This window comes from Sitophilus oryzae, unplaced genomic scaffold (genome assembly GCF_002938485.1).
Source record: "Sitophilus oryzae breed Bouriz unplaced genomic scaffold, Soryzae_2.0 scaffold_1637_pilon_pilon, whole genome shotgun sequence".
In the NCBI taxonomy this organism is placed as follows: Eukaryota; Metazoa; Arthropoda; class Insecta; order Coleoptera; family Curculionidae; genus Sitophilus; species Sitophilus oryzae.
In genome coordinates this window covers 423,069-444,445 of record NW_022146322.1, presented here as the reverse complement: position 1 = coordinate 444,445, position 21,377 = coordinate 423,069, and the positions used below count along the sequence as shown (strand labels likewise).

The 21,377-nt window shown below is 33.5% G+C and overlaps 1 protein-coding gene across 4 annotated transcripts in view; it reads left to right on the top strand.

Moving 5' to 3' along the window:
• LOC115880577 (protein CREBRF homolog) overlaps nt 1-21,377 on the top strand; it is a 60,510-nt gene that overhangs the window by 4,993 nt on the left and 34,140 nt on the right. For 3 of the 4 annotated variants that reach the window (XM_030897836.1, XM_030897833.1, XM_030897834.1), the window contains exons 2-6: nt 270-454; nt 2,910-3,071; nt 4,563-4,748; nt 4,811-4,906; nt 10,863-11,027. In XM_030897836.1, coding sequence (XP_030753696.1) covers nt 274-454; nt 2,910-3,071; nt 4,563-4,748; nt 4,811-4,906; nt 10,863-11,027 — 790 coding nt within the window. In that variant the 5' untranslated portion in view covers nt 270-273. The remainder of the gene's footprint in view (nt 1-269; nt 455-2,909; nt 3,072-4,562; nt 4,749-4,810; nt 4,907-10,862; nt 11,028-21,377) is intronic. The other variant, XM_030897837.1, reaches the window with a different exon arrangement.

Here is a 21,377-nt window from a genome sequence, read left to right as displayed (position 1 = left end):
TGTCTGTCAATATCTTTCCTGATTCGTTGGAGAGATTATAGTAAGTTGAGTAGTTTTAGATTTAACAGAAACTTTTTTTAATAGTAAAACTGAAACATAACTAGAAAAAAAAATAACACCTAACATCGGATTTTATACATTTTCTACATATTATATATCTACTATTCAACATTTTCTACTCACTTTTCTACATACACGTAGAAAATTAATTTTCTACGTGTCGTTATCCATCCCTGCCGTTGATTTAATAGGTGTATTTTCTTTTTCAGAGTTATGGGTGAATATCAAAGCTATACTTTGGAACCTGGAATTACAATTAAGCAAGAGCCAAATAACGAATCTAACATAATGATTTCAGCTTCAGTTCCCATCCCTGTGAGGAGAGAACCTCCAGAATATAAGGATTATAATTTTGACTTTGATAATTCGCAGAGTCCTATATACAATAGCTTAGGTAGGTATAGTGAAAAAGTTTCGCCAATTAGTCCACAATTCGCTATTACACTATTATATTACTATTTCAATGATGTTGAGAGCCTGGCATTTGTTGATATATTTGGCGACTCGCTGCGTCAATTTAGGAATGTTTTGGTCCGGCAAATGAAGAATCCTAGCATTTTTTGATATTTTTTATTGTAGTTCATTAGAATTAGAGTTTTACTTTCACTTTTAAATTTATACTAGGTGTTATTTTTTTAAGATTACATATAGATTTGTTTATCTATATGTTATTTATTGTACTTTTATTGTTGATTTGTGCTTATGTTAGCTTCATTTATTATGAATGTTCTGAATTTTTTAGTGTACACAATTGTCTTTAATTTGGGATTTCCTGTTAGACAATAAACGATTATTTATTTATTTATTACAGAGCATTATTCAAAACTGACTAAATGCCAAGCGCGGGGTGCGCTTTATGTATCGCTGCGAATCTTCTTGAAAGATCTTTTCTAGAATTCTGTCGTATTCCTTTTGTTTCTGGAAATTTCTGTTTATCCGAAAACACAGAACTCGCTTTTCTCCTACTTTGTCTGCTCCCTAACAGATATCCCCATACACCTTGAAAATATCCTATATAAATTAAGGAGAAATGTATGATTAATAATAATACTTTTTTAAAACCATTGCTAGATTTTTTCACTTAAAAAATTATTTTCTTACTGTACTTACTCTACTAGGGAGTTGGGCTAAGCTAAAACGTGAATTTACATTCACAGCGTCCAATGCAAGAGTAAAAGTGTTTTGGTGTATTGTGGTATTTACCGTTTTACACTTTATATGATTCTGTTTTGACTTTTCCTAATGACATATATGATATGTCATTCTATTCAGAGTGTCATTTTCTATTGAATAAAGTAAAAAAATACTGAGGGTGCCGTTTAAAAATCAAAAGTTGTAGTCATTTTCGGTGAAACAGGAAGTGTCGAATCCCAATTTATGTCAAAAATACAAAAGTTGGGTGAGCCACTTTTGACACGCACCCGGTATATAAAAAATATAGTATTTTACGCATAATCTAAAAATAAAGTAAAAAAAGGGTGGCACGTTTAAAAAAGAATATAAAATAATAAATCACGTTCACAGGCAATGTTGCCAACTTTCTGAACTAGAATTTCCCACGGACACGGTTAAAATTTCCCGTATATAAAACATTTTCGAAAAAAAAACTGTCAAAATATAGGTACTTTTCAATTTTTTTTCTCGCCCTGTAAAAAAATAAAAAACGAGATTTGGTATATTAATATATGACATAAATTGGGATTGATTGATGTATTCAATTGTTTTAGTCACTTTCTGTTTTACCGGAAATAACTACAACTTTTAATTTTTAAATGGCACCCTCCGTATTTTTTTAACTTATTTAATAGAAAATGACATTCTGAAAAGTCAAAACACAATCATATGAAAGAATCATATGAAATGTAAAATGGTAAATACCACAATACACTAAAACACTTTTACATTTGCATTGGACGCGCGTCTCGCTAACCATGTTAGCATCATCAGCAAATGATTAAAACAAAAAAAAATAGTCTTAATCATCTGCTGATAATACTAACATGATTAGAGAAACGCCCATCCAATACAAAGGTGTTTTGGTGTATTGTGGTGAATTAGTATCATATTTTGCTGTTGTAATATCAAAGGTTTCAACCCCCAACAGTAATCAGATAAATAAACCATGAAATTTTTGATCTATAACTTTTTTTTCCATAACAAAGGGCCGTCCTCTGCCGGAAACACTGCGACCTGTAAGGCCTATTGTGTTTGTCCCCCTTCTATATCTGCACCCATTCTCCTATCCCTGTGCCCTGCACTAGCTTATGCAGGTCCTTGAGAGGATGGGAGCACAGTTCCTCCGGTTCTAGCCTAGCTTTCCCAAATAAAAAGTGTCGCTTGCGATCCAGAGCCTCGCAATGACATATTATGTGCTCCGCTGTTTCAGGATCTTTATCGCAGAGTCTGCAGCAAAGACTTCCTTGATACAGGTTGAGCTTGTTCAGGTGACACTTGACAGCCATGTGTCCTGTCAAGAGGCCTGTTGTAATAAGCACTTTATTCCTGCTAAGCATTAGCAGTTCTTCTGCGGTTTTAGAGCTATCTATAACTTGCTTTTTGATGCTATATTTTTATTTTCTTTAATCTAATAAGTTCTATCATGACTTAGTTACTACTTAAATGCCGTATGATAAAAAAAAGACTTTCAGCGGCCTTTGAAATGTTTATCATTTAATAAATAGTTAAAGTCTGTTTAATGAGAGGACAACACCTTTACATGTAGAACTCTACATTCAAACCATAAATCTTGATTTTAACTTTTTAACTTTTTTGTTTGACTGACAAAATAGAGAAAAAAATTAATTATTGAATTCGCTTTACAAATATTTTTCATGTCTGTTTTGTTTCAGTTTTAACAAATGACCAGGTATTGTCCCCAACAAACACATACGATATATCTAGCAACATTTGGGGCAGTAGGCTGTCAAGTGAAGAACTGTTAAAGTCTGAAGCTTTGATTCATATGGATGAAGATGATATATTCCAGGTCGACAAAGCTGATCTTATACAGGGTAAGTTTAGAAAGTACATTATAGTGTTTTAATGTATTGCGGTTGGTTTGTGTATTTTACGTGAATTGATTGATTTATCAAAAAGATGGAAAATGACCAAGTTTTCATAAAATTTAAGGATAAATTGAAATAAGATATGAAAATAACATAGCCACACAAAAAAGAAAAGTGGGGTATGCTATTTACCATACCATCATATCCTATAGTATTTTTCGACGCTGAGCACGAATCCGCTATCAGAATTACGCTACCGCATCTCATTTTTTTTCTAACCTCAAAAACTTGGTGAAAATCCGTAAAAATTCAGGAAAATGTAGTAGAAAAAATCAAAAACTTGTTTTCTTATGTATAACACTATAAGCTAATGTAAGTGGACCTGATAAACTTAAAAAACCCTTCAGAATTGAGCTAGCACGTCTCACATTTTTTCTAACCTCAAAATGATTCATGATGAAGTCATGATTTTCGAAAATCGGACGGATCTTAACCAAAACCGGTATAGGGTTTTTTTTTAGGTTGCTGATCATGAATCTGACGTCGGATTAGCAAAATCCAAAATGGCGGATCCAATATGGCAGATGCGAATTTCCAAAATCACACGGATTTTAACCAAAACTGGCATAGGGTTTTTTTGGGTCTCTGCTCATGAATCTGACCTCGGATTCGCAAAATTCAAAATGGCGGATCAAATATAGCCGACGCGAATTTAAAAAAAACCACGGATCCGAACAAAATCGGTATATGGGAGTTTTTTTGATCGCGAATCTGAAGTCAAATGGGGGATTGATCGCGAATCGATCGCGAATCTGACGTGGGGTTGGCAAAATTCAAGATGGAGGATCCCATATGGCCGACCTCAAGAACGGTGTGAATCCGATTCGAATCGGTCTTGCGCCCACAGGGTAGGCTATTTTTGAGGTCGGTCATATGGGATCCGCCATCTTGAATTTTGCCAACTCCACGTCAGATTCGCGATCAGCGACCCAAAAATCTCCCATATACTGATTTTGTTCGGATCCGTGGTTTTTTGAAATTCGCATCGGCCATATTTGATCCGCCATTTGGAATTTTGCGAATCCGACGTCAGATTCATGATCAGCGACCCAAAAAAAAATCTTATGCCGGTTTTGATTAACATCCGATTTTTTAAATTCGCTTCTGTCATATTGGATCCATCATTTTGAATTCTGCCAATCCGACGTCAGATTCATGATCAGCGACCCAAAAAAACCCTATACCAGTTTTGGTTAAGATCCGTGCGATTTTCGAAAATCATGACTTCATCATCACACTTTCGAAAATCATGACACTTCATCCGCGTGAATAACAGCCACCATTATATGCTCGTTGAATAATATACTATTTTTAATTATGACATTATCTTAAGTATAGAAACTATGCAGATGGACAAGCAGTCCTTGGAAAGCAGTATCTTTATATTTTGTTTGCTTATTTTATGTAATTAAGTATAATTTTGTACTTTGTCTCCAGGTCCAACTCTAGCTGAATTAAATGCAAATGATGAGAATCTACTGGGAGATTTTAATTTTGATGACTTACTTTTACCTAATGATACCAGTTACACTATTTTGGAAAAGAGTACAGGAAACTATAATAACTATTTGAATAACTACACAAATAACAATCAAATGATTACCTCTTCGTCTTGCCCCCAAGGTAATGAAACTTAAATTAGCAGTGTCACTTATAACAAATGTTAACATTTATAACACTTTTAGGTTTAATGTTTTATAAGGATTTAGATTTACCTTCTGGTGTTATTACAGGAAACTATGATATTAATTCAAGGACTCCAGTTTCTGCATTGTCACCAAGTAAGTAGATTTTAATCCCTCTTCATTTTTTTTAATGAAAAGTTAAAGTTCATAATATACCCTGCTGGTCATCAAATTTATGTGGTCTGGATTTTAATGCGTGTGACAGAGAATAGTAGAAACGACCGGTTGACAGACAGAGAGACAAAATCAAAAGCGGCATACAGTGTTGCCGGTTTTTTACGTTTGTAGGAAAATGTGTGTAGAAAAATATGAGCTATTTTAAAAACTTTCAAGTATACTACTGAAATGATGATAATATATATCTAAACTAAATATAATCTATTACAGCTGTAGTAAAATGAGTAACTAATAGTGAAAAATAAAGTTCCAACCCTAGATGCAACATTTTTCGTAAACGCCTACTTGTGCGGTTTGGAATTTTAACAACAACAAACAAAGCTTTATTGTGCAAAATGCCAAAACAGCTTCATCGACAAAGCAATCATAAAACAAACAAAAGCACAAAAAAAATATACACAAACAAATCATACATATACACAAACAAATCAAATACACAATACAAATCATACAGTTCAAAAAAATTTAAGTCATTATGATTACAAAAAGTACATGCATGGACAATTGCAGAATAGTAAGCAGTAAATAGATATAATTTTAAGAGTTATAAAATTTTAAATATTTGACCTTTGACCAGTGCGTGAGATGATCAAAATTTTAAATCTCAAAATTGTTCATGATTAAACATCAACAAAAAAGTCGCTTACCGCATATAGGGCTCTCTCCATTAAGTATGATTTCAGAGCTTTGCAAAATGCGAGAAAGAATCAAAAGCGACTTGATATTCAAAGGCAGATGATTGTACATTTTTTTAGCATTGTACAGTATTGAACCTTTAACTAGTTCTGAGCTCGGGGTTGGCAGATAAAAATCGTGCTCCGCATTCCTAAGTGGATAGTTATGAGATGGCCTTTCGGGAATAGAAGATATGTGCTTGCGGATTAAGCAAACGGATTCAAAAATGTCTTTTCAGTATCTTTCCAAAAATTGATTCAGTATTTTGAAATTTTTAAAGAAATTCTGGCTACTGTTCAGTCCCAATAAATATCGAACTGCTCTCTTTTGAAGTCTGAAAATACGATCAAATTTTGTTGCGCAGCAAGTACCCCAAAATGGAAGGGCATAACGAAGATGTGACTCAAAAAGGGCATAATAGGCTATTCTAGAGGTTGATAAGTTGAGCTCCTTAGAAACTGATCTTAGCTCAAAACAGGCAGCGCTTAGTTTCTTTGATAGAGCGTCGATGTGAAAGTCCCATTTTAACGAGTTGTCTACAACAAGTCCTAAGAATTTCACAGAGTTCACGACGTCAATAGTGGTGTTATTAAGTATAAAAGGTTGTATAGTAGTATAGTACTTTTATATGACAAAACTTCAGTTTTTGATAGGTTGGAGCATAGGAGATTAGAATCGCACCAAGATTTAATGCAAAATACGGCAATACCGCATAGAAGAAATGTGTCAACCCAATTTTTATCTCTTTTTAATATATTTGATTTTCCATTAAGCATTTTCCATCATTGTCTTACACGTTAAAATCCAGACCGCACAGTTTCTATGACCATATCGGTATATAATGGTTACAATCAACAGATGATCAAATATTTCTATAATTAAAATATATGCTGCAATAATATCTGAAGTACAGTTTAGATTAGAGCCTATATATCAATGACAGATGATCATATTGTGTAGGTCATGCCAAGTACTATTTTTAATATATTAAAACTAAACATATTCTTAACGAAAACATAAATATTATGCTTAACAGATAAATTAAAAATAAATGTGTTAAGTCTATTTTTAAAAAAATTAATGACAGTAGGTAGCTGGAATAGCTTAGAATTGCTTAAGACATTAGAATTTCTTCAAAAAAAAAATAATATACCGGCTGAATCTTAAATAAGCGCAAATATTTTCAGGGCTGGTAGATATCGATACAAGAAACATATTTTTTCTTTACCGTTTTTCAAATAAATCTAAAATAACCGTTTCCAAGTAAAATATACTTTGAAAATTTTCAAAAAAGATTTTTTTGCTAAAATTTTGAGAACCATTGGATTTTTTCTGGATTTTCTTTCTTGTAAATTTAATCCACTACCTATGTTGCCATATTATCAACACATTATATTTTTTAACTAAAAACTAAAAAAATCTCCAAAATTTTTTTCAAAAAATTCCAAATATTCATTTTTTTTTTCGCGAAAGAAATCTCATGATCTTGTTTCTGGGGTGGAAATATACTACCCTTAAATATATTTGCACTTATTTATATAGACACACCTTGTATAGGGTATTTTCTAAGTAGTCTAAAAATTTCAGGATGTGATTTCTTAAGGTGCGTATTCATTATCCGCACGAACGAACGAATGAAAGTGCGGTATATTTAGACGGGGACCGAACGTATGCGGCCGTTCGTTCGGTCGTGCGCTCGACCATCCGCTTCGAGTCCGTACATCAAAGGCGTTCGCCTGCGTGCGCTTTCAGATTTAAGGTGCGTATTCATTATCCGCACGAACGAACGAACGAACGAACGAACGAACGAACGAATGAAAGTGCGGTATATTTAGACGGGGACCGAACGCATGCGGCCGTTCGTTCGTTCGTGCGCTCGACCATCCGCTTCGAGTCGGTACATCAAAGGCGTTTAGACGTCATGGTACAAAGAATACAAGGTATGATCGATAGCGGCTCCAATTTCGTTCAGTTCGCGCGACCACCTGTGACGTCACTAGGAAAATAATGAATAAATAAAAAATAAAGAAAGTTGACAGGAGATCTGCAATTTTTGGGGTTATGGTTAAGAATTGTTTATTTTAAGACTTTTTAGTTCGTTTAATTTAATAATTACTAAAACCAGCAGTTCCAAAAATATATTTAAAAATAATAATTATCTATTAACATGGATTTGGACGATAGGTAAGAATACTGAATTTATTTCTATATTCGGTATAAAATTGTTTATTAGGTTTTTAGTTTGCGATGTTTATGGTAAATAATTTTCATTTTCATTGCCTCTGAATTCACATGAGGACAGAGTTGAGGATATCTATGGAAAAGTAACCACAAGAGGAATTGTTACATCATTTAAAAAATATTGGGAAGTTTATTGTTTCCCATCGAAAAGTAGAAAATGCCAATGCAGATGAACGTATTGTAATTGTGATAGAAGTAATTCTAAGGGTGAAGTTTATTATAATTAGTGGAAGTAATACCAAGGGTGAAGTTTATTATAATTAGTGACCTCTGCTTCTTTTTATATGTAGAAGTTTCTGGTTTTGAGAATAAATCGGTTGAACGACACCCAAAATTTAAAGGAAGTATTTGCATACCCAGAATATGCCCATCAAGGATTATATAGCTCAAATTTCCTTTAATGGTAGGCAATTATTCAATGCAAATTAACTTTTTAAGTGACTAAAATATTAAATAGTTTACAATATGGTATATCACTAAAAATATATTACTTTTAGGTACAATTAGGGCCCGATACATTTCAAAAAGTAGAATATTATTTTATATTAAATGAGGTATTGTACTAACAATCAATTTATATTAATAACGGAGATTAAAAAATAACAGAATAAATAGTTCTTTTTTCTTATACTACAAAAATAAACTAAACGTATTTAAAAAAAAATAAAAAGTGATGTTCCGGCCGAGATTCGAACTCCGGTCTCTCGCTTCCTAGCCCGACTCCTTATGCACTGCTCCATAGTAACTTGCTTAGCGATAATTCAATGACGGTATATAAACAAAAAAAAAACAGGTTTATAACAATATCTTGACGATTTGAACTGGCGCGCGAATGAAGAAATGCGTGCGGTCTTCTCGTGCGGTTCTATCGTGCGGTCCCCGTCCATACCACTAGCGTACGTTCGTTCGTTCGTTCGTTCGTTCGTGCGGATAATGAATACGCACCTTTATATGTTCTTAGGAAAAAATGTTCATATAATCATGGGGTCTAAAGTACTTTCTTTCTGATCTACAGGTGTTAAAAGTTTTTAAAAAAATCGATTTTTTTAGTGATGGGATAACTCGAGCGAAAATTCTCTCGAGTACTCGATTATTGAAATAACCGACATCGCTCGATTATGAACGAGCGATGCAAGTGACGAGTACCAAGCGACGAACGCAAGCGATCCTAGAATGAAATAAATGGAAATCCGATTCTAATGTAACATACTCGATAAAAAGCCGAGCGAATTTTCTACATACATTGCAGGTAGCAAATTCATACGACGCCGTATTATATACCGGGTGCGTCTCAAAAGTGGCTCACTCCTATTTCTTTTTTATTTATTTAGATAAAAAAATAAGATTTGGTATGTTAGTATATGACATAAATTAGGATTGACTGACGTATTCAATTGTTTTCTGTCACTTCCTGTTTCACCGGAAATGACTACAATTTTTGATTTTTAAATGGCACCCTCGGTATTTTTTTTTGCTTTATTCGATAGAAAATGACATTCTAAATAGAATGATGTATCATATGTCAACTTTTGACATATTCGCTTAAAAACAAATTGTATTTTAAATTTCAATCTAGAGTGCCATGGGGCTGTGTTAAAAACACTAATTTTTAATCAAGAAGCCTTGGAAAAATAGATTTGATTGTTTAATGTTTTTAGTGTCTTGCCCTGGCCGGTTAAAAGATGCCCAAATCGTATTTTTGACCATATCTCAATTTTTTTCAAATAGAACGAGGGTGGCTCATTAGCATATTTCGAAAAAGATTTTTTTTACGAATAATTTGATACCACACACTAGGTACTTCGAGTCAAATTGTCGTTATGAACCGCATGTTACAATTTCAAATAAACCATATGCGAAAATGTCAAAAGTTCACATGTGATATGTCATCCTATTCAGAGTGTCATTTTCTACCCAATAAAGTAAAAAAATACTGAGGGTGCGATTTAAAAATCAAAAGTTGTAGTCATTTCCGGTGAAACCGGAAGTGACCGAAAACGATTGAATATGTCAATAAATCCTAATTTATGTCATATACCAACATACCAAATCTCGTTGTTTTATCTGAAAAAATAAAAAAAGTTATAGGGGTGAGCTACTTTTGAGACGCACCCGGTATATTTAACCGTTGCGTATCTGAGGGACAAAATTTTACGACCTACATCGACAATCCTTCGAAATAAACTAAATCAAGCGAATCACTCCGATCGCTCGCCGCTTACCATTTGCCGTTCATTACTGAAAGAATATGTGCCCTGCGCACGCAGCTTACTACTTGGCGCTAACGAGTACTTACAACATGCGACGGACAAAAACCTTATTTTTAAATAAGAGCGATATTTCGCTCGAGTGATCACTCGATTATTGCAATCGCTTGATACTCCAGTACTCGATTATTGAAATTAATCGGTTTTTCCCATCACTAAATTTTTTGCAATATGTCGGATAAACGCTACTGGTGCAAGTGAACCAGTGGCGTCTGTACTCACATACTCTTGGATTATTTGATTAAAATAAATGGTAGGCCACTTCTTTTTTTTTTAAGAAAACTTTTTTTCTTGATTGTTTATTCCTTTTCAACAATATTGCTGATTGAACGGATTTTGAGAAAAAATATCAACTACCTTGCATATCTCAAAATAGCTAGAAAATGAGCATACATGCGGTGCGCCGGCGGACTTTTTATTCTTTTTTTGTCGAAAACCATTTTATAAATAAGTTAAACTCATCAGTTTTGTTAAAGAAGTGTTGGTAATCAAGAAAAAGATTTTCCCTAAAAATACGCAGTGCCATACCATTTATTTTAAGCTGATTAAATTCGACAATTTTAAATTTTTAACGCTCTGTAAATCAAAAACGCATGTTGTTGAATTTTTTCAACTCTCTCAACTAAGATAGATCTAAATTCAAATCAAAAAGATATGTATATACTCGAATTATAAGATTTTCTGGTTATAAGGTACTGGCTTGTTAGGTAGTCCAGCCAGTTCAGGTTCCTCTATAATAACGTCGCAGTCTTCGCCAAGGCATATTCAGAGCCTTCAACCGAGAACGAGCAGTACGTTACATGAATTGTTGATGAAAAGGGAAAAATACGAGTCATCTCCAGACAGATCTCTGCTAGGTAAGTACCCAAAAAATTTTCCAGAAAAAGTTTTTATGCAGTTTTTATTTAAGAAATATGTATTTTTACTACATTATTTTTGTTTAGAACAATTAAGTTGATTATGATTTATTAAAATATAGATGCACTCTTTCTCTTGGTTTGATGATTCGGGTTTTGTTTTTGTTAGGACACTTCTTAAAATAGTCCCAGACTTAAAAACAGTTTTAATTTTATACTTAGTTATTCGCCTGATCTTCTCCGATGTTCCTTTCAAATATGGAATCGTCAAGAGAGAGAAAGAGAGAGCAATCATTCAGCTTGTTCATTTGAACATTTTCAACTTAACTATTTTCTGTACCTCCCTATACAGGACCCTACAACAGTGCGACGGGCATCTGTAGGTCCTGTAAAAAATTTTTCTTTGTTTATTTGAAATGGAATACTCTGTAAATTATTTTTTGTTAGATGCAGAATTAAAAAAAATATTTTTTTTGTACTTAAATCTACCTCACCAACTGTTTTTCTATTCGCGGTATTATTTTCATTCTTCAAAACTATAATAACTCAAGATATTGTTACGTTTTTTTTTGGTAAGAGGGTGGTTTAAAAACTTTTTATAGGTGAATAGTGAAGGTTTCTATCACCATCTCGACAGAGACAATCATAGAGACGAACTCTAGAGAGTGTGGGACTCGAATTGTTACCCACTTAAAACAGTCCCCTTCCGAGGAACCAGCTGCCGTATGCTGAAAGTATGGTCAGCTATTATTCCTGCTGATATTGGGAAGTCTGTCCTCCTTTTACGCCTTGGCCATTACTACTTATGCGAGTCAAACAGACAGTCCAGAAGTTTCTCGATTTTACCGTTCAGATGCGTGGAGAAGGTCGCTTTGTTTTCGAACATCTGAACCATGAGAGCGAACCAAGATGCTGTTCTAGAAGATTCCTTCTCTTCTATTTATAGCTCTATAGCTTTTAAAATATTATTGGCCAAATAATATTATAGTGGATATTTTATACATTTTACTCTTGTAACAGTAAGTTTCTATCAAAGCTACCTAATGAGTTTTGTGTAGAATTTTACTATCGGAAAAAGCCATAATATTATGGCTTTTTCAAAAAGCAGCTTTGATAAAAATTTACTGTTGAAAGAGCCATATATAATGTAATACTGCGGATATCTAAGAAACCGTTAAAAAATTAAAATTCTTAAAAAACGTTTATTTTTTAATTCTGCATCTAACAAAAAAATAAAATACAGTGTGTTCCATTAAAAAAAAGAAGAAGGGTTAAGAATATTTTGTTTTTTTATGGTCATTATATAAAACACGCAGTCACAGAGAAAATGTTTTTTTTCTTTTTGGTATTAAGTTACAAAATCTAGTTTTTATTAAACAGAACGATTTGATGTCTTAGACGTGACAAATTGTTATGAAGAAGCTGATGTTTGGTAAGAGCAAACAGTTCTTTGGCCGTTTTCTTAATTGTGAGTTAAATAGGTCGTTTCTCTCTCCCAGTACTGTTTCTTGAATACTGAATCGAATCTTAACTTGCCCTTTGGGCATACTCTGCAGTTCGATTGACGAAAAATGACGATTGCATCTTTTATTGGCTGTATTAGCTCTACAGGGTGTTCCTTAATGATATGCTAATATTTAAGGGACCTATTCTAAGAAAAAAAACTTCATATGAATGTATGTTCTAAACGTAACTTCTGAGATACAGGGTGCTTAAAATTTCTAAAAAAATATTTTCACAATAACTCTGATTTTATTATAGATATCTTTATGAAACTGAATAAACATCTTCTATGCGTCAAAATATATTTTTTGGTGTACAAAGAATTTTATTTATTTCCACCATTGCCGTTAGGTTAGGTTTCCATACAGGTTTTACATTGAATATTTGAACATTTTGTATTTGTTGATTTTTTTCGTCCGAGGCATAGTTTTTGCTTCAAAAATTGTCAGTTTACTTCATGGCCAAATCGCTGAAAATCTGATGCGGTGACTGTTTTGTGAATTAAACTCTTTTTAAAAACATTTTTTTGTATATCAAAATGAGGATTTTGATGCACGGAAGACGTGTATCAAATATAACATCAGAGGTATTTTGAAAAAAAAAACATGAGAAAAATTTACCACCTTGTATCTGAAAAGGTAAGATGTTTAGGCATATATTCATATGAAGTTTTTTTCTTAGAATAGGTCCAAAAATCACCTCCTTAAATATTAGCATATGTCATTAAGGAACAACCTTTATACAGGGTATCCCAGAAATTAGTGCAAGTATTTTAACTGGTAGTATAGTTCAACCCCAGAAACACGCCTATGAGGTTTTTTTCGCGAAGAAAAAAATTTGAAAATTCGAAATTTTTGGAAATATTTTTTGGAAGTTTTTTTAGTTTTTAGTTAAAAAACATAATTTCTTGATAATATGGCAACATAGGTATTAGATTAAATTTACCAGAAAGAAAATCCAGAAAAGATCCAGTGGTTCTCAAAATTTTAGCAAAAAATCATTATTTTGGAAATTTTCAAAGTAAAATAACTCCGTTATTTTGGACTTATTTGAAAAACGAAGAAAATATATTTCTTTTATCGAAGTCTACCACACCTTAAAATACTTGCACATATTTCTGGGACACCCTGTATAGCTGAAAGCCTTTCTATTGATTTTTCATGAGATTTAATATAATAATTAATAGGTAGCAAATTCCTTCACAGTGTTTCTATAAAGTGATTTATAACAATACATACATATATTATGTATAGTTTACAAATTTATTACCCTAGTTTGCAGACATCACATTCGTTGAAAGTCGTGTTTTATCTTGCAGTTGAAGGACTTTTATATAATACCTTGTTTGTAAATATTAATATAAGTGTAATTATATCATTAAATTTCATTGAGCAAACAGTAATAGTAAATTTTATCGTGTTATGGCTCGACTTATCAATAATGTTGCCCTTGTGGTTCAAACATTCTCGCTTGAGTGCATAAAGAGGACTCTCTTATCTTCAAAATTAGTTTTTTGATGTTCTCAAATATTACACTTATTTTTATCCTAACATATACCAGACATGAGTATATCTAATGAAAACGAAATTGATTTCTCTAGTATACTCTGAATTCACTTTATCATTGAAGATGCAAGGTTAGCAAAGTCCCCTTCAAAAGATTTTCTTAATTTTATTTCTTATATGAATATATTAAGTACTTAAAAGATAGAGCGATCACTTCATTTTTCTTAAGTGTCAAAATAGGTATTTTTGAAGTAAAAAAAAAACACAAATATATTTTAAATAAAATCGTTTTAAAAATAATGTTAGTTGTCTAAATTACATCAAAACGGAAAATGTATTTTTAGAAAAAAAAATATTTTGGTACATTCCGAAATAATTTAAATTTTATCACGAATATGTCTGTTGAAATAAAATATGTTTGTAAATAAAATATATCTTTGATTAGTCAATTAATTAATGTTGCACTGCAAAATGTGCTACTGAAATGCTTGGAATTTCTTTTAAGAAAAACCTGTTGTACTTAGTTCATGTTTACAGATTTTATATTTTCTGAATGATAAAATAATTCAGTAATGTAAAATAATGTAAACGAATATTTGTTACGAGGTATGAGGTATATTTAAGCATAATTAGTAGTAATTGCAGTTGAATAATAAAAATTTATAGTGATCATTTATGCGTCTGGTAAAGAAATATATTATTAAATATTAGATACTATAAGTGTATTTTTTTTCTTCAATAAAAATCTTCTCTCTCTCTCTCTGCCAACTGGTCTTTTATATTTATCTCTATCGCATGCATTAAAATACAGACCATGCAGATTTGGTTTAGTTATTCAGCGGGTTGGTTAGCGTGGTTATTTGGAGGGTGTTAATTCATTGGTTGAATTAACACCCTCCAAATAACGGCCATGAGAGTTTTAATTCATCGGTTGAATTAACACCCTCCAAATAACCACGCTAACCAACCCGCTGAATAACTAAACCAATCCAACTATGATCACTATAACTATAAGTTGTCTGCATCCGCTAGTCCATACGCTAGTTATTCTCAATGCGCAAGCGCGATATTTTCCAGTCGATATTCGTTCCGTGTACCTATACTCTAGTTATCTCTCTTCCCCACTCCGGACATTCAAAATCTCGTTACTTTGTTGCTTTGTTGCCTTTTTAGTTTTTGGTAGTCGTTTCTCCATTGCGTTCTATTGTGCGCTAATTCGTCCCACTGATTCTGCATGCATTCATAGAAAATATCCTTGTACCTTTTAAATTATTCACCCGTTTTCCTCTCATCGTTTACAAAGTTACCGTAAAGAAGAGATTTCCGTAGACGGTTTACTTGCATCCTGCATATGTGACCAGCCCATCTTAATCGGGATTTAGTAATCATGACTTCAGCGCTTTTGCGGCCAGCTTTTTCAAGGACTGATACGTTTGAGACATGCTGGTACCATTTGATTCTTAACAGTAGTCTAAGGTGTCTCTGTTGCAACTTGTTTAATGCGTTCATGTGCCAACGGTACGGCACCCGGGTTTCGCTTCCATACAACATGGTGGAAATTATGATTGTGCGGTACACTGCACACAAGTCATGATTGTAGAAAACCCTGTCTTTTAATTTCCAGAATGCTTTCAGAGTCGATATTGGCCTTTTCCGAAATCAAACTGCCGAAGTAATTGAATTCCGCTACATATTCCAATAGTTCTCCGATTTTTATAGTATTGTTATAATTCTCCGGAGGAGCGCACATGATTTTAGTTCTATCGATGTTCAGCGTCAGACCTAAAGCCTCGTATGCCCAGGTATATGTGTACAGCAGTTCTTGTAATTGCTGTAACGTATTTGCAACTAGAGCGCAATCATCAGCGTACCTATTGAAGTTCTGTGATGAATTTTATACGTGTTTTTGTCCTGAGTCTTTTTATGTTGAACAGACCGCCGCCATACCTGTATCTAACACCCATTCCTCTTTCCTACACTTTGCTGTCCACTATAATAGAGAGCGCTGCCATGAATATCGTCGAACATTAATGTAACGCTAATACAATATTTTTAGTATTTTCGCTGCATTTAAATAATATTCAGTTTTTTATATTATGTCAAGAGGGAAACATTATCTGCCCGCTGCGCTGAATACTTAAATACCACCCTCATTTACATAAAGCAGAATGTTAAATTAATAAAAACATAAAAAATATGTAAATGCAACTCTATACACTGACTCAAACTAAATGCACTGATTTTAAACAAAGAATTGTGCCATGAGCATGACAAAAAAGTGCATGCACGGAATTTGTTTCGTAAAAATTTTACATTGAAAAATCATTTGTTATGGGCGTGCTTTTAATATTTGGGTTATTAAATTTTATCAATATAAAGATTCCTATTTCATTTCGCACTGCTATTTTGAATATACATGTGTTTTTTTTTGCTTCGGTTGCATAGATGAGAAAGTTCAAAGTTGTGGGATCGTTGAACTATTGTTTATTTTTTTAAATTCTGCTTAAAAATAGATACTCGTCGAATGCAAATACTATTGGCAAATATAACAATCACATACATGCACAGGACGTAGTAATTAGGCATTTTTTACGAATATTTTTGGCTTAAATTAGATGCATCGTTGCCGATGTGATGCAGTGTTTGGTAAAATACACTTTTTAGTATCAGGGTTAGTCTTAAATAAGTGTAAATATTATATTCAGGGCTGGTAGATCTCGATAAGAGAAACACATTTTCGCTTTACCTTTTTTCAAATAAGGCCAAAATAATCGAACTCGGTTGCCGAAAATGACTATTTTACTTTGAAAATTTAAAAAAAAACATGATTTTTTGCTTAAATATTGAGAACCACTGGATCTTTTCTGGGTTTTCATTCTTGTAAATTTAATTTACTATCTATGCTTGTCTACTATCTAGGTCTACTAACATTATAAGCTGAATAGGCATCTAAAGCTAATGGGATTGACGGATGAAGTCATGTTCAGTTTCTGTCAATCTGAAGAAAAAACGACACATTTTATATTGGCTTGACAGCCTGGCAAATGTGCTGTTTTGGGTTCTCGGTAATAGGCAATGGTAGTCCATTGACAGAGAGCTACATGGAGGATTCAGTCTCCAAGTTGTTAGATTTTGTAAAAAGATAGCAGAATGTAACTTAAGGACCAGAAGATGGAATATAACCTAGTGGATCTGTAAAGGTCGCAGTGGATGAGGCCGATAGCCACCTCGAAAAATCTATAATATCTATATATCTCTCTACTATCTAAGTTGCCATACTATCAAGAAACTATGTTTTTTTTTAAATAAAAACTAAAACAATTTCCAAAAAAATCCAAATTTTGCAAAGAAAACTTTCGTGAAAAAACCCATAAGGTTTCCTAGAAACACGTCTATAAAGACGTGTTTCTATGGTCGAAATATACTACCCTTAAAATGTTTGCACTTAAGACTCATCCTGTATTTTTTTTGTATAGTTAGATTTGACATTTTAGATTCTAAGAGGTGGCTTTGGGCCTGTTCCACTGCGACCTTCTCAGATCTATTGTGGTCCTCTTCTGATCCTTAGATTACATTCTCCAGTCCTATCCTTTTCACAAAGTTTAGCAACTTGGAGACTGAACCCTCCATGTAACTCTTTGGCAATGGCCTATCATTGCCTATTACCGGGAACCGCACATTTGCCAGGCTGCCACACCGACATAAAATGTGTTCTGACGTTTCTTCTTCAGATTGGCAGAACCTACACATAGCTTCGTCTGTCAATCCCATCAGCTTTAGATGCCTATTTAGCTTACAATGCCCTGTTAGTAGACCTACTTACTACAACTTTGACTGTCTTTCTGTCCTTGCTTATCAAGTCTACTGTGAATTTTGGCGAATGCTCTATAATGAACCTTTTCGCCTGTCTCTGCCCTGGTGAGTTTCTCCACCATTCTAGAGATTTGTTGGCAACCCATCGTTCCGTGGCCATTCTCGTGACCGCCTTTGCAACGCCGCAGAAGGGTTCTGGACCTATGAATGGCATTGATGAGCCTTGCTTGGCCCTTTCATCTGCCTTTTCGTTACCCTTGTGACCCTCGTGCCCTGGCACCCAGGCCAACGTAACAGTGCTACGTTCGCCCAAAGTATTCAGAGCACGCACACAGTCCCACACTAGTCTAGAATTGACCTCCGCTGAGCTGAGTGCCTTTAGCGCCGCTTGGCTGTCTGTGAAGATGGCCACAGAACGATTTGTTCTTTGTTGCCTTATTATTTCTTCTACACAATAGTGGATTGCCGTTATTTCTGTCTGGAAAATTGTGACATCCTTAGATAGGCTTACGTGGAAGGATCTCCCTTGTTTCGGTCCTACTATCCCAGCTCCTACGCCTTCTGACGTTTTTGAGCCGTCTGTATACCAGGTTGCCTCAGCTTGAATGGGTACACCTTTACTCCAGGCTTTCCTTCCTGGTATGGTTATATTAAATTTGTTGTTGAAGCTATACCTAGTAGCTGTTGCATCAATTGGTAATACCAGTACTTTGCCGTTTGACATTTTACTTTACATTTTTATAAGAAAACTATGGCAAACTACCTGACTGGAAAACTGTTCTAAATTTAGTACTTGATAAACAAAGAAAAACAAAAATAACATACTAAAGTAATGTAACAAAAATGTATGAACATCATGTGATTTGACATTTTTAGTTCCAGCCGTTGAACGTTAAAACTACACGCACACTGGTGCGATCACGACCGCGACCACGATCACGATCAGGGTACCGATAACATGAGCGATCATTCTAGCGCATACCAACGCGTTCACGTTCACCGCCGCCGCCGCGCCGTTCCTATATGTAGTGCGCTATCCTGTAGGTATACATAGGTACAAATTAAAAATGTGAATTATGTATACCGAACAAAAAAACATTCTTAAATATTTACCTACAATATTTAAACTTAAACAATGAAAATGTATACATATGTACTATCCAATCCAATTGCAACTCCAATTTTGTCTCAAACTTTTTATTTTTAATTCTATTATTTTTGTAACTTGGATCGGATAAATATAATAGAAAAAAAATATAGAATTTTCTGTATTTTTACAGCATTTATTAGCTACTCTGTTAACTCCTTTTCTAAATTGCAACAAGAAAAAACACACAAAATAAAGGAAAATTCCTATCAGTAGGGTCGCGATCACGCGATCAAACTCGACAAGTTGAATCTGATCGCCATTGCCGAATAGAACGCCGCCGCTCTTCGTCTCCAAAACTCGATTGCGCCAATTGCTGCCCTCCTTTCACGCAGTTGAGCAGCTCTGAACTGTTCAAGAACGCGATACTCTCGCTCCATTCAATTGAGTCATAAAGCTCCAGAACTGTTCTGCGCCATATGGAGGCACCAGGCTATCGCGCACCGCTCCTTTCAGAACCGTTCTCGAGTAGCCCCAGGGCGTAAAGCCCGGAACTCGAAGTTCGCGAATGGAGGACAGCAAATGTCAAGCGGCTCATATGTATTCTTCAGCAACTTTTGGCCGCGGCTGCGTGGAGATCGTAATCGCACCAGTGTGTGATCACAGTTAACAACCTGTAGCTACGAAACAAAGCAGAATCGGATCAATGTGGATATGAAAAATATATCTTATTTTTACGCGAGGAAACTGCCCACGAGAAATGGCACATTTTTTGAAACACCCTATACATATATCATGATATTTTTCAAAAAAAAATCTATTTGTTTTTGCATAATACACATTGTTTATTTCTCTATATAACTAATGCAGAACTAAATAAAAATAATGCCTCGTGCCTGATGAGTTTACTATGCAGTGTAAACAGTCTATTAATGAATCACGTTTCATCTAGTAATAGTGGTATTTAGCACTAATAAATCAACAATTTATTTTTAGGGAGGAGTTTAAATATATTTGTTTTAGTAGAATTGTGGATAAATGAACTTTTAGAAATCCTATTTTTACTTATGTATATTAGTGGAAACAAGTGATATTATATGCAAATTGCTAGATTTGTTTGAGTGACTGGGGGAATCCAGATATTTTTTGATTTGATTTTTACCTTTATTTTGATTATCTAATGAAATTTATAAGTAATATCCCTACCTCTTTACTTTATCAAAACATAATATTTTTGAATTTTTATATATTTTATAAGTGGGTATACGTAGTTGTAGGAAAAATATAGACGTTCTTTCCTGATTTTGTTTTTAGAGTTTTGTTTTGAAAAATATTTCTGATGCATCATTGTGCAAAACATTTCGCGAAAACACAGCGTCATAGTAATCGTGTCGCGTGTTTGTGTTTACACACAAATTACAAGAAAAATACGTATTATTAAAATTAATAAAAATGATATAATTGTTTTTATCTAATACCAGTAATGTGGGGGATAAAATAGAGTTATTTCACGGAAATAAAGGACTAGAAAAGTATTTCGTCTCTCATAAGAGCCATAAATGTAAGTTTTTAATATTTGAGAAGTAGCAGTTTTATTTATTAATAATATATAAAAAAAACTATTACTGCTTTTATGTATCGTTAATTGTACCGTATGATCGAAAAAATCGCGTCAAAGAGGACTGGGGAATGATAATTTTGGCGAAGTCAATCATAGACGTCATTTACTAAAAATTGGCATAAAACTTTTCAAACATTAACGCTAATTATAGGAAGGTTAAAACAAGATGGAACGTTTTCAAAAACACAAATCTATTTCCAAAAAATTATTTTTCTCGAATTTTAAACTCAACCATTTAAAAATCATATTCAATATAAAAATAAATTACAACCTTCTAAGGCCAACCGGCAGTAAGTGTTATTAAAAAATAAAGAAGAGTAGGGGCCAAGTAAATGACGTCTAGGGCTTGACGTAGCCGTTTATTTTTTCGATTGTATGGTATATTATATAAAACGGTCTTTTAACTCTTAAAATAAATATATTAGGTATTAAATATATATGCTAATAATTATATTTTTAAATTTTGTCTGCTAATTATTACTCAAAGTATCGATAAATACAGGGTGTCCCAATGTTTCGTGGACATAGAACTACTACGTATAATAAAAATAAGTTAATTGAACGCAATCTGCCTGTATACAAAAGTGCTTTGTTTGTCTACCAGAAGACAAACAAAAAAAATACACAATTTATTTATTTATAAATATGTACAATTATTATAAACTATAAACATATTTTAAACAGTTAAAATTTATGAAGCTAATTGTCAAAGATCATTTGTCACACTGACATCATTTTACGTTTTGGCCAGCTAGTATCATAGAATTTAAAGCCTGTTGTGACAATAAATATTTTTTGTAGATGAGCTTCAGATTTTTTTT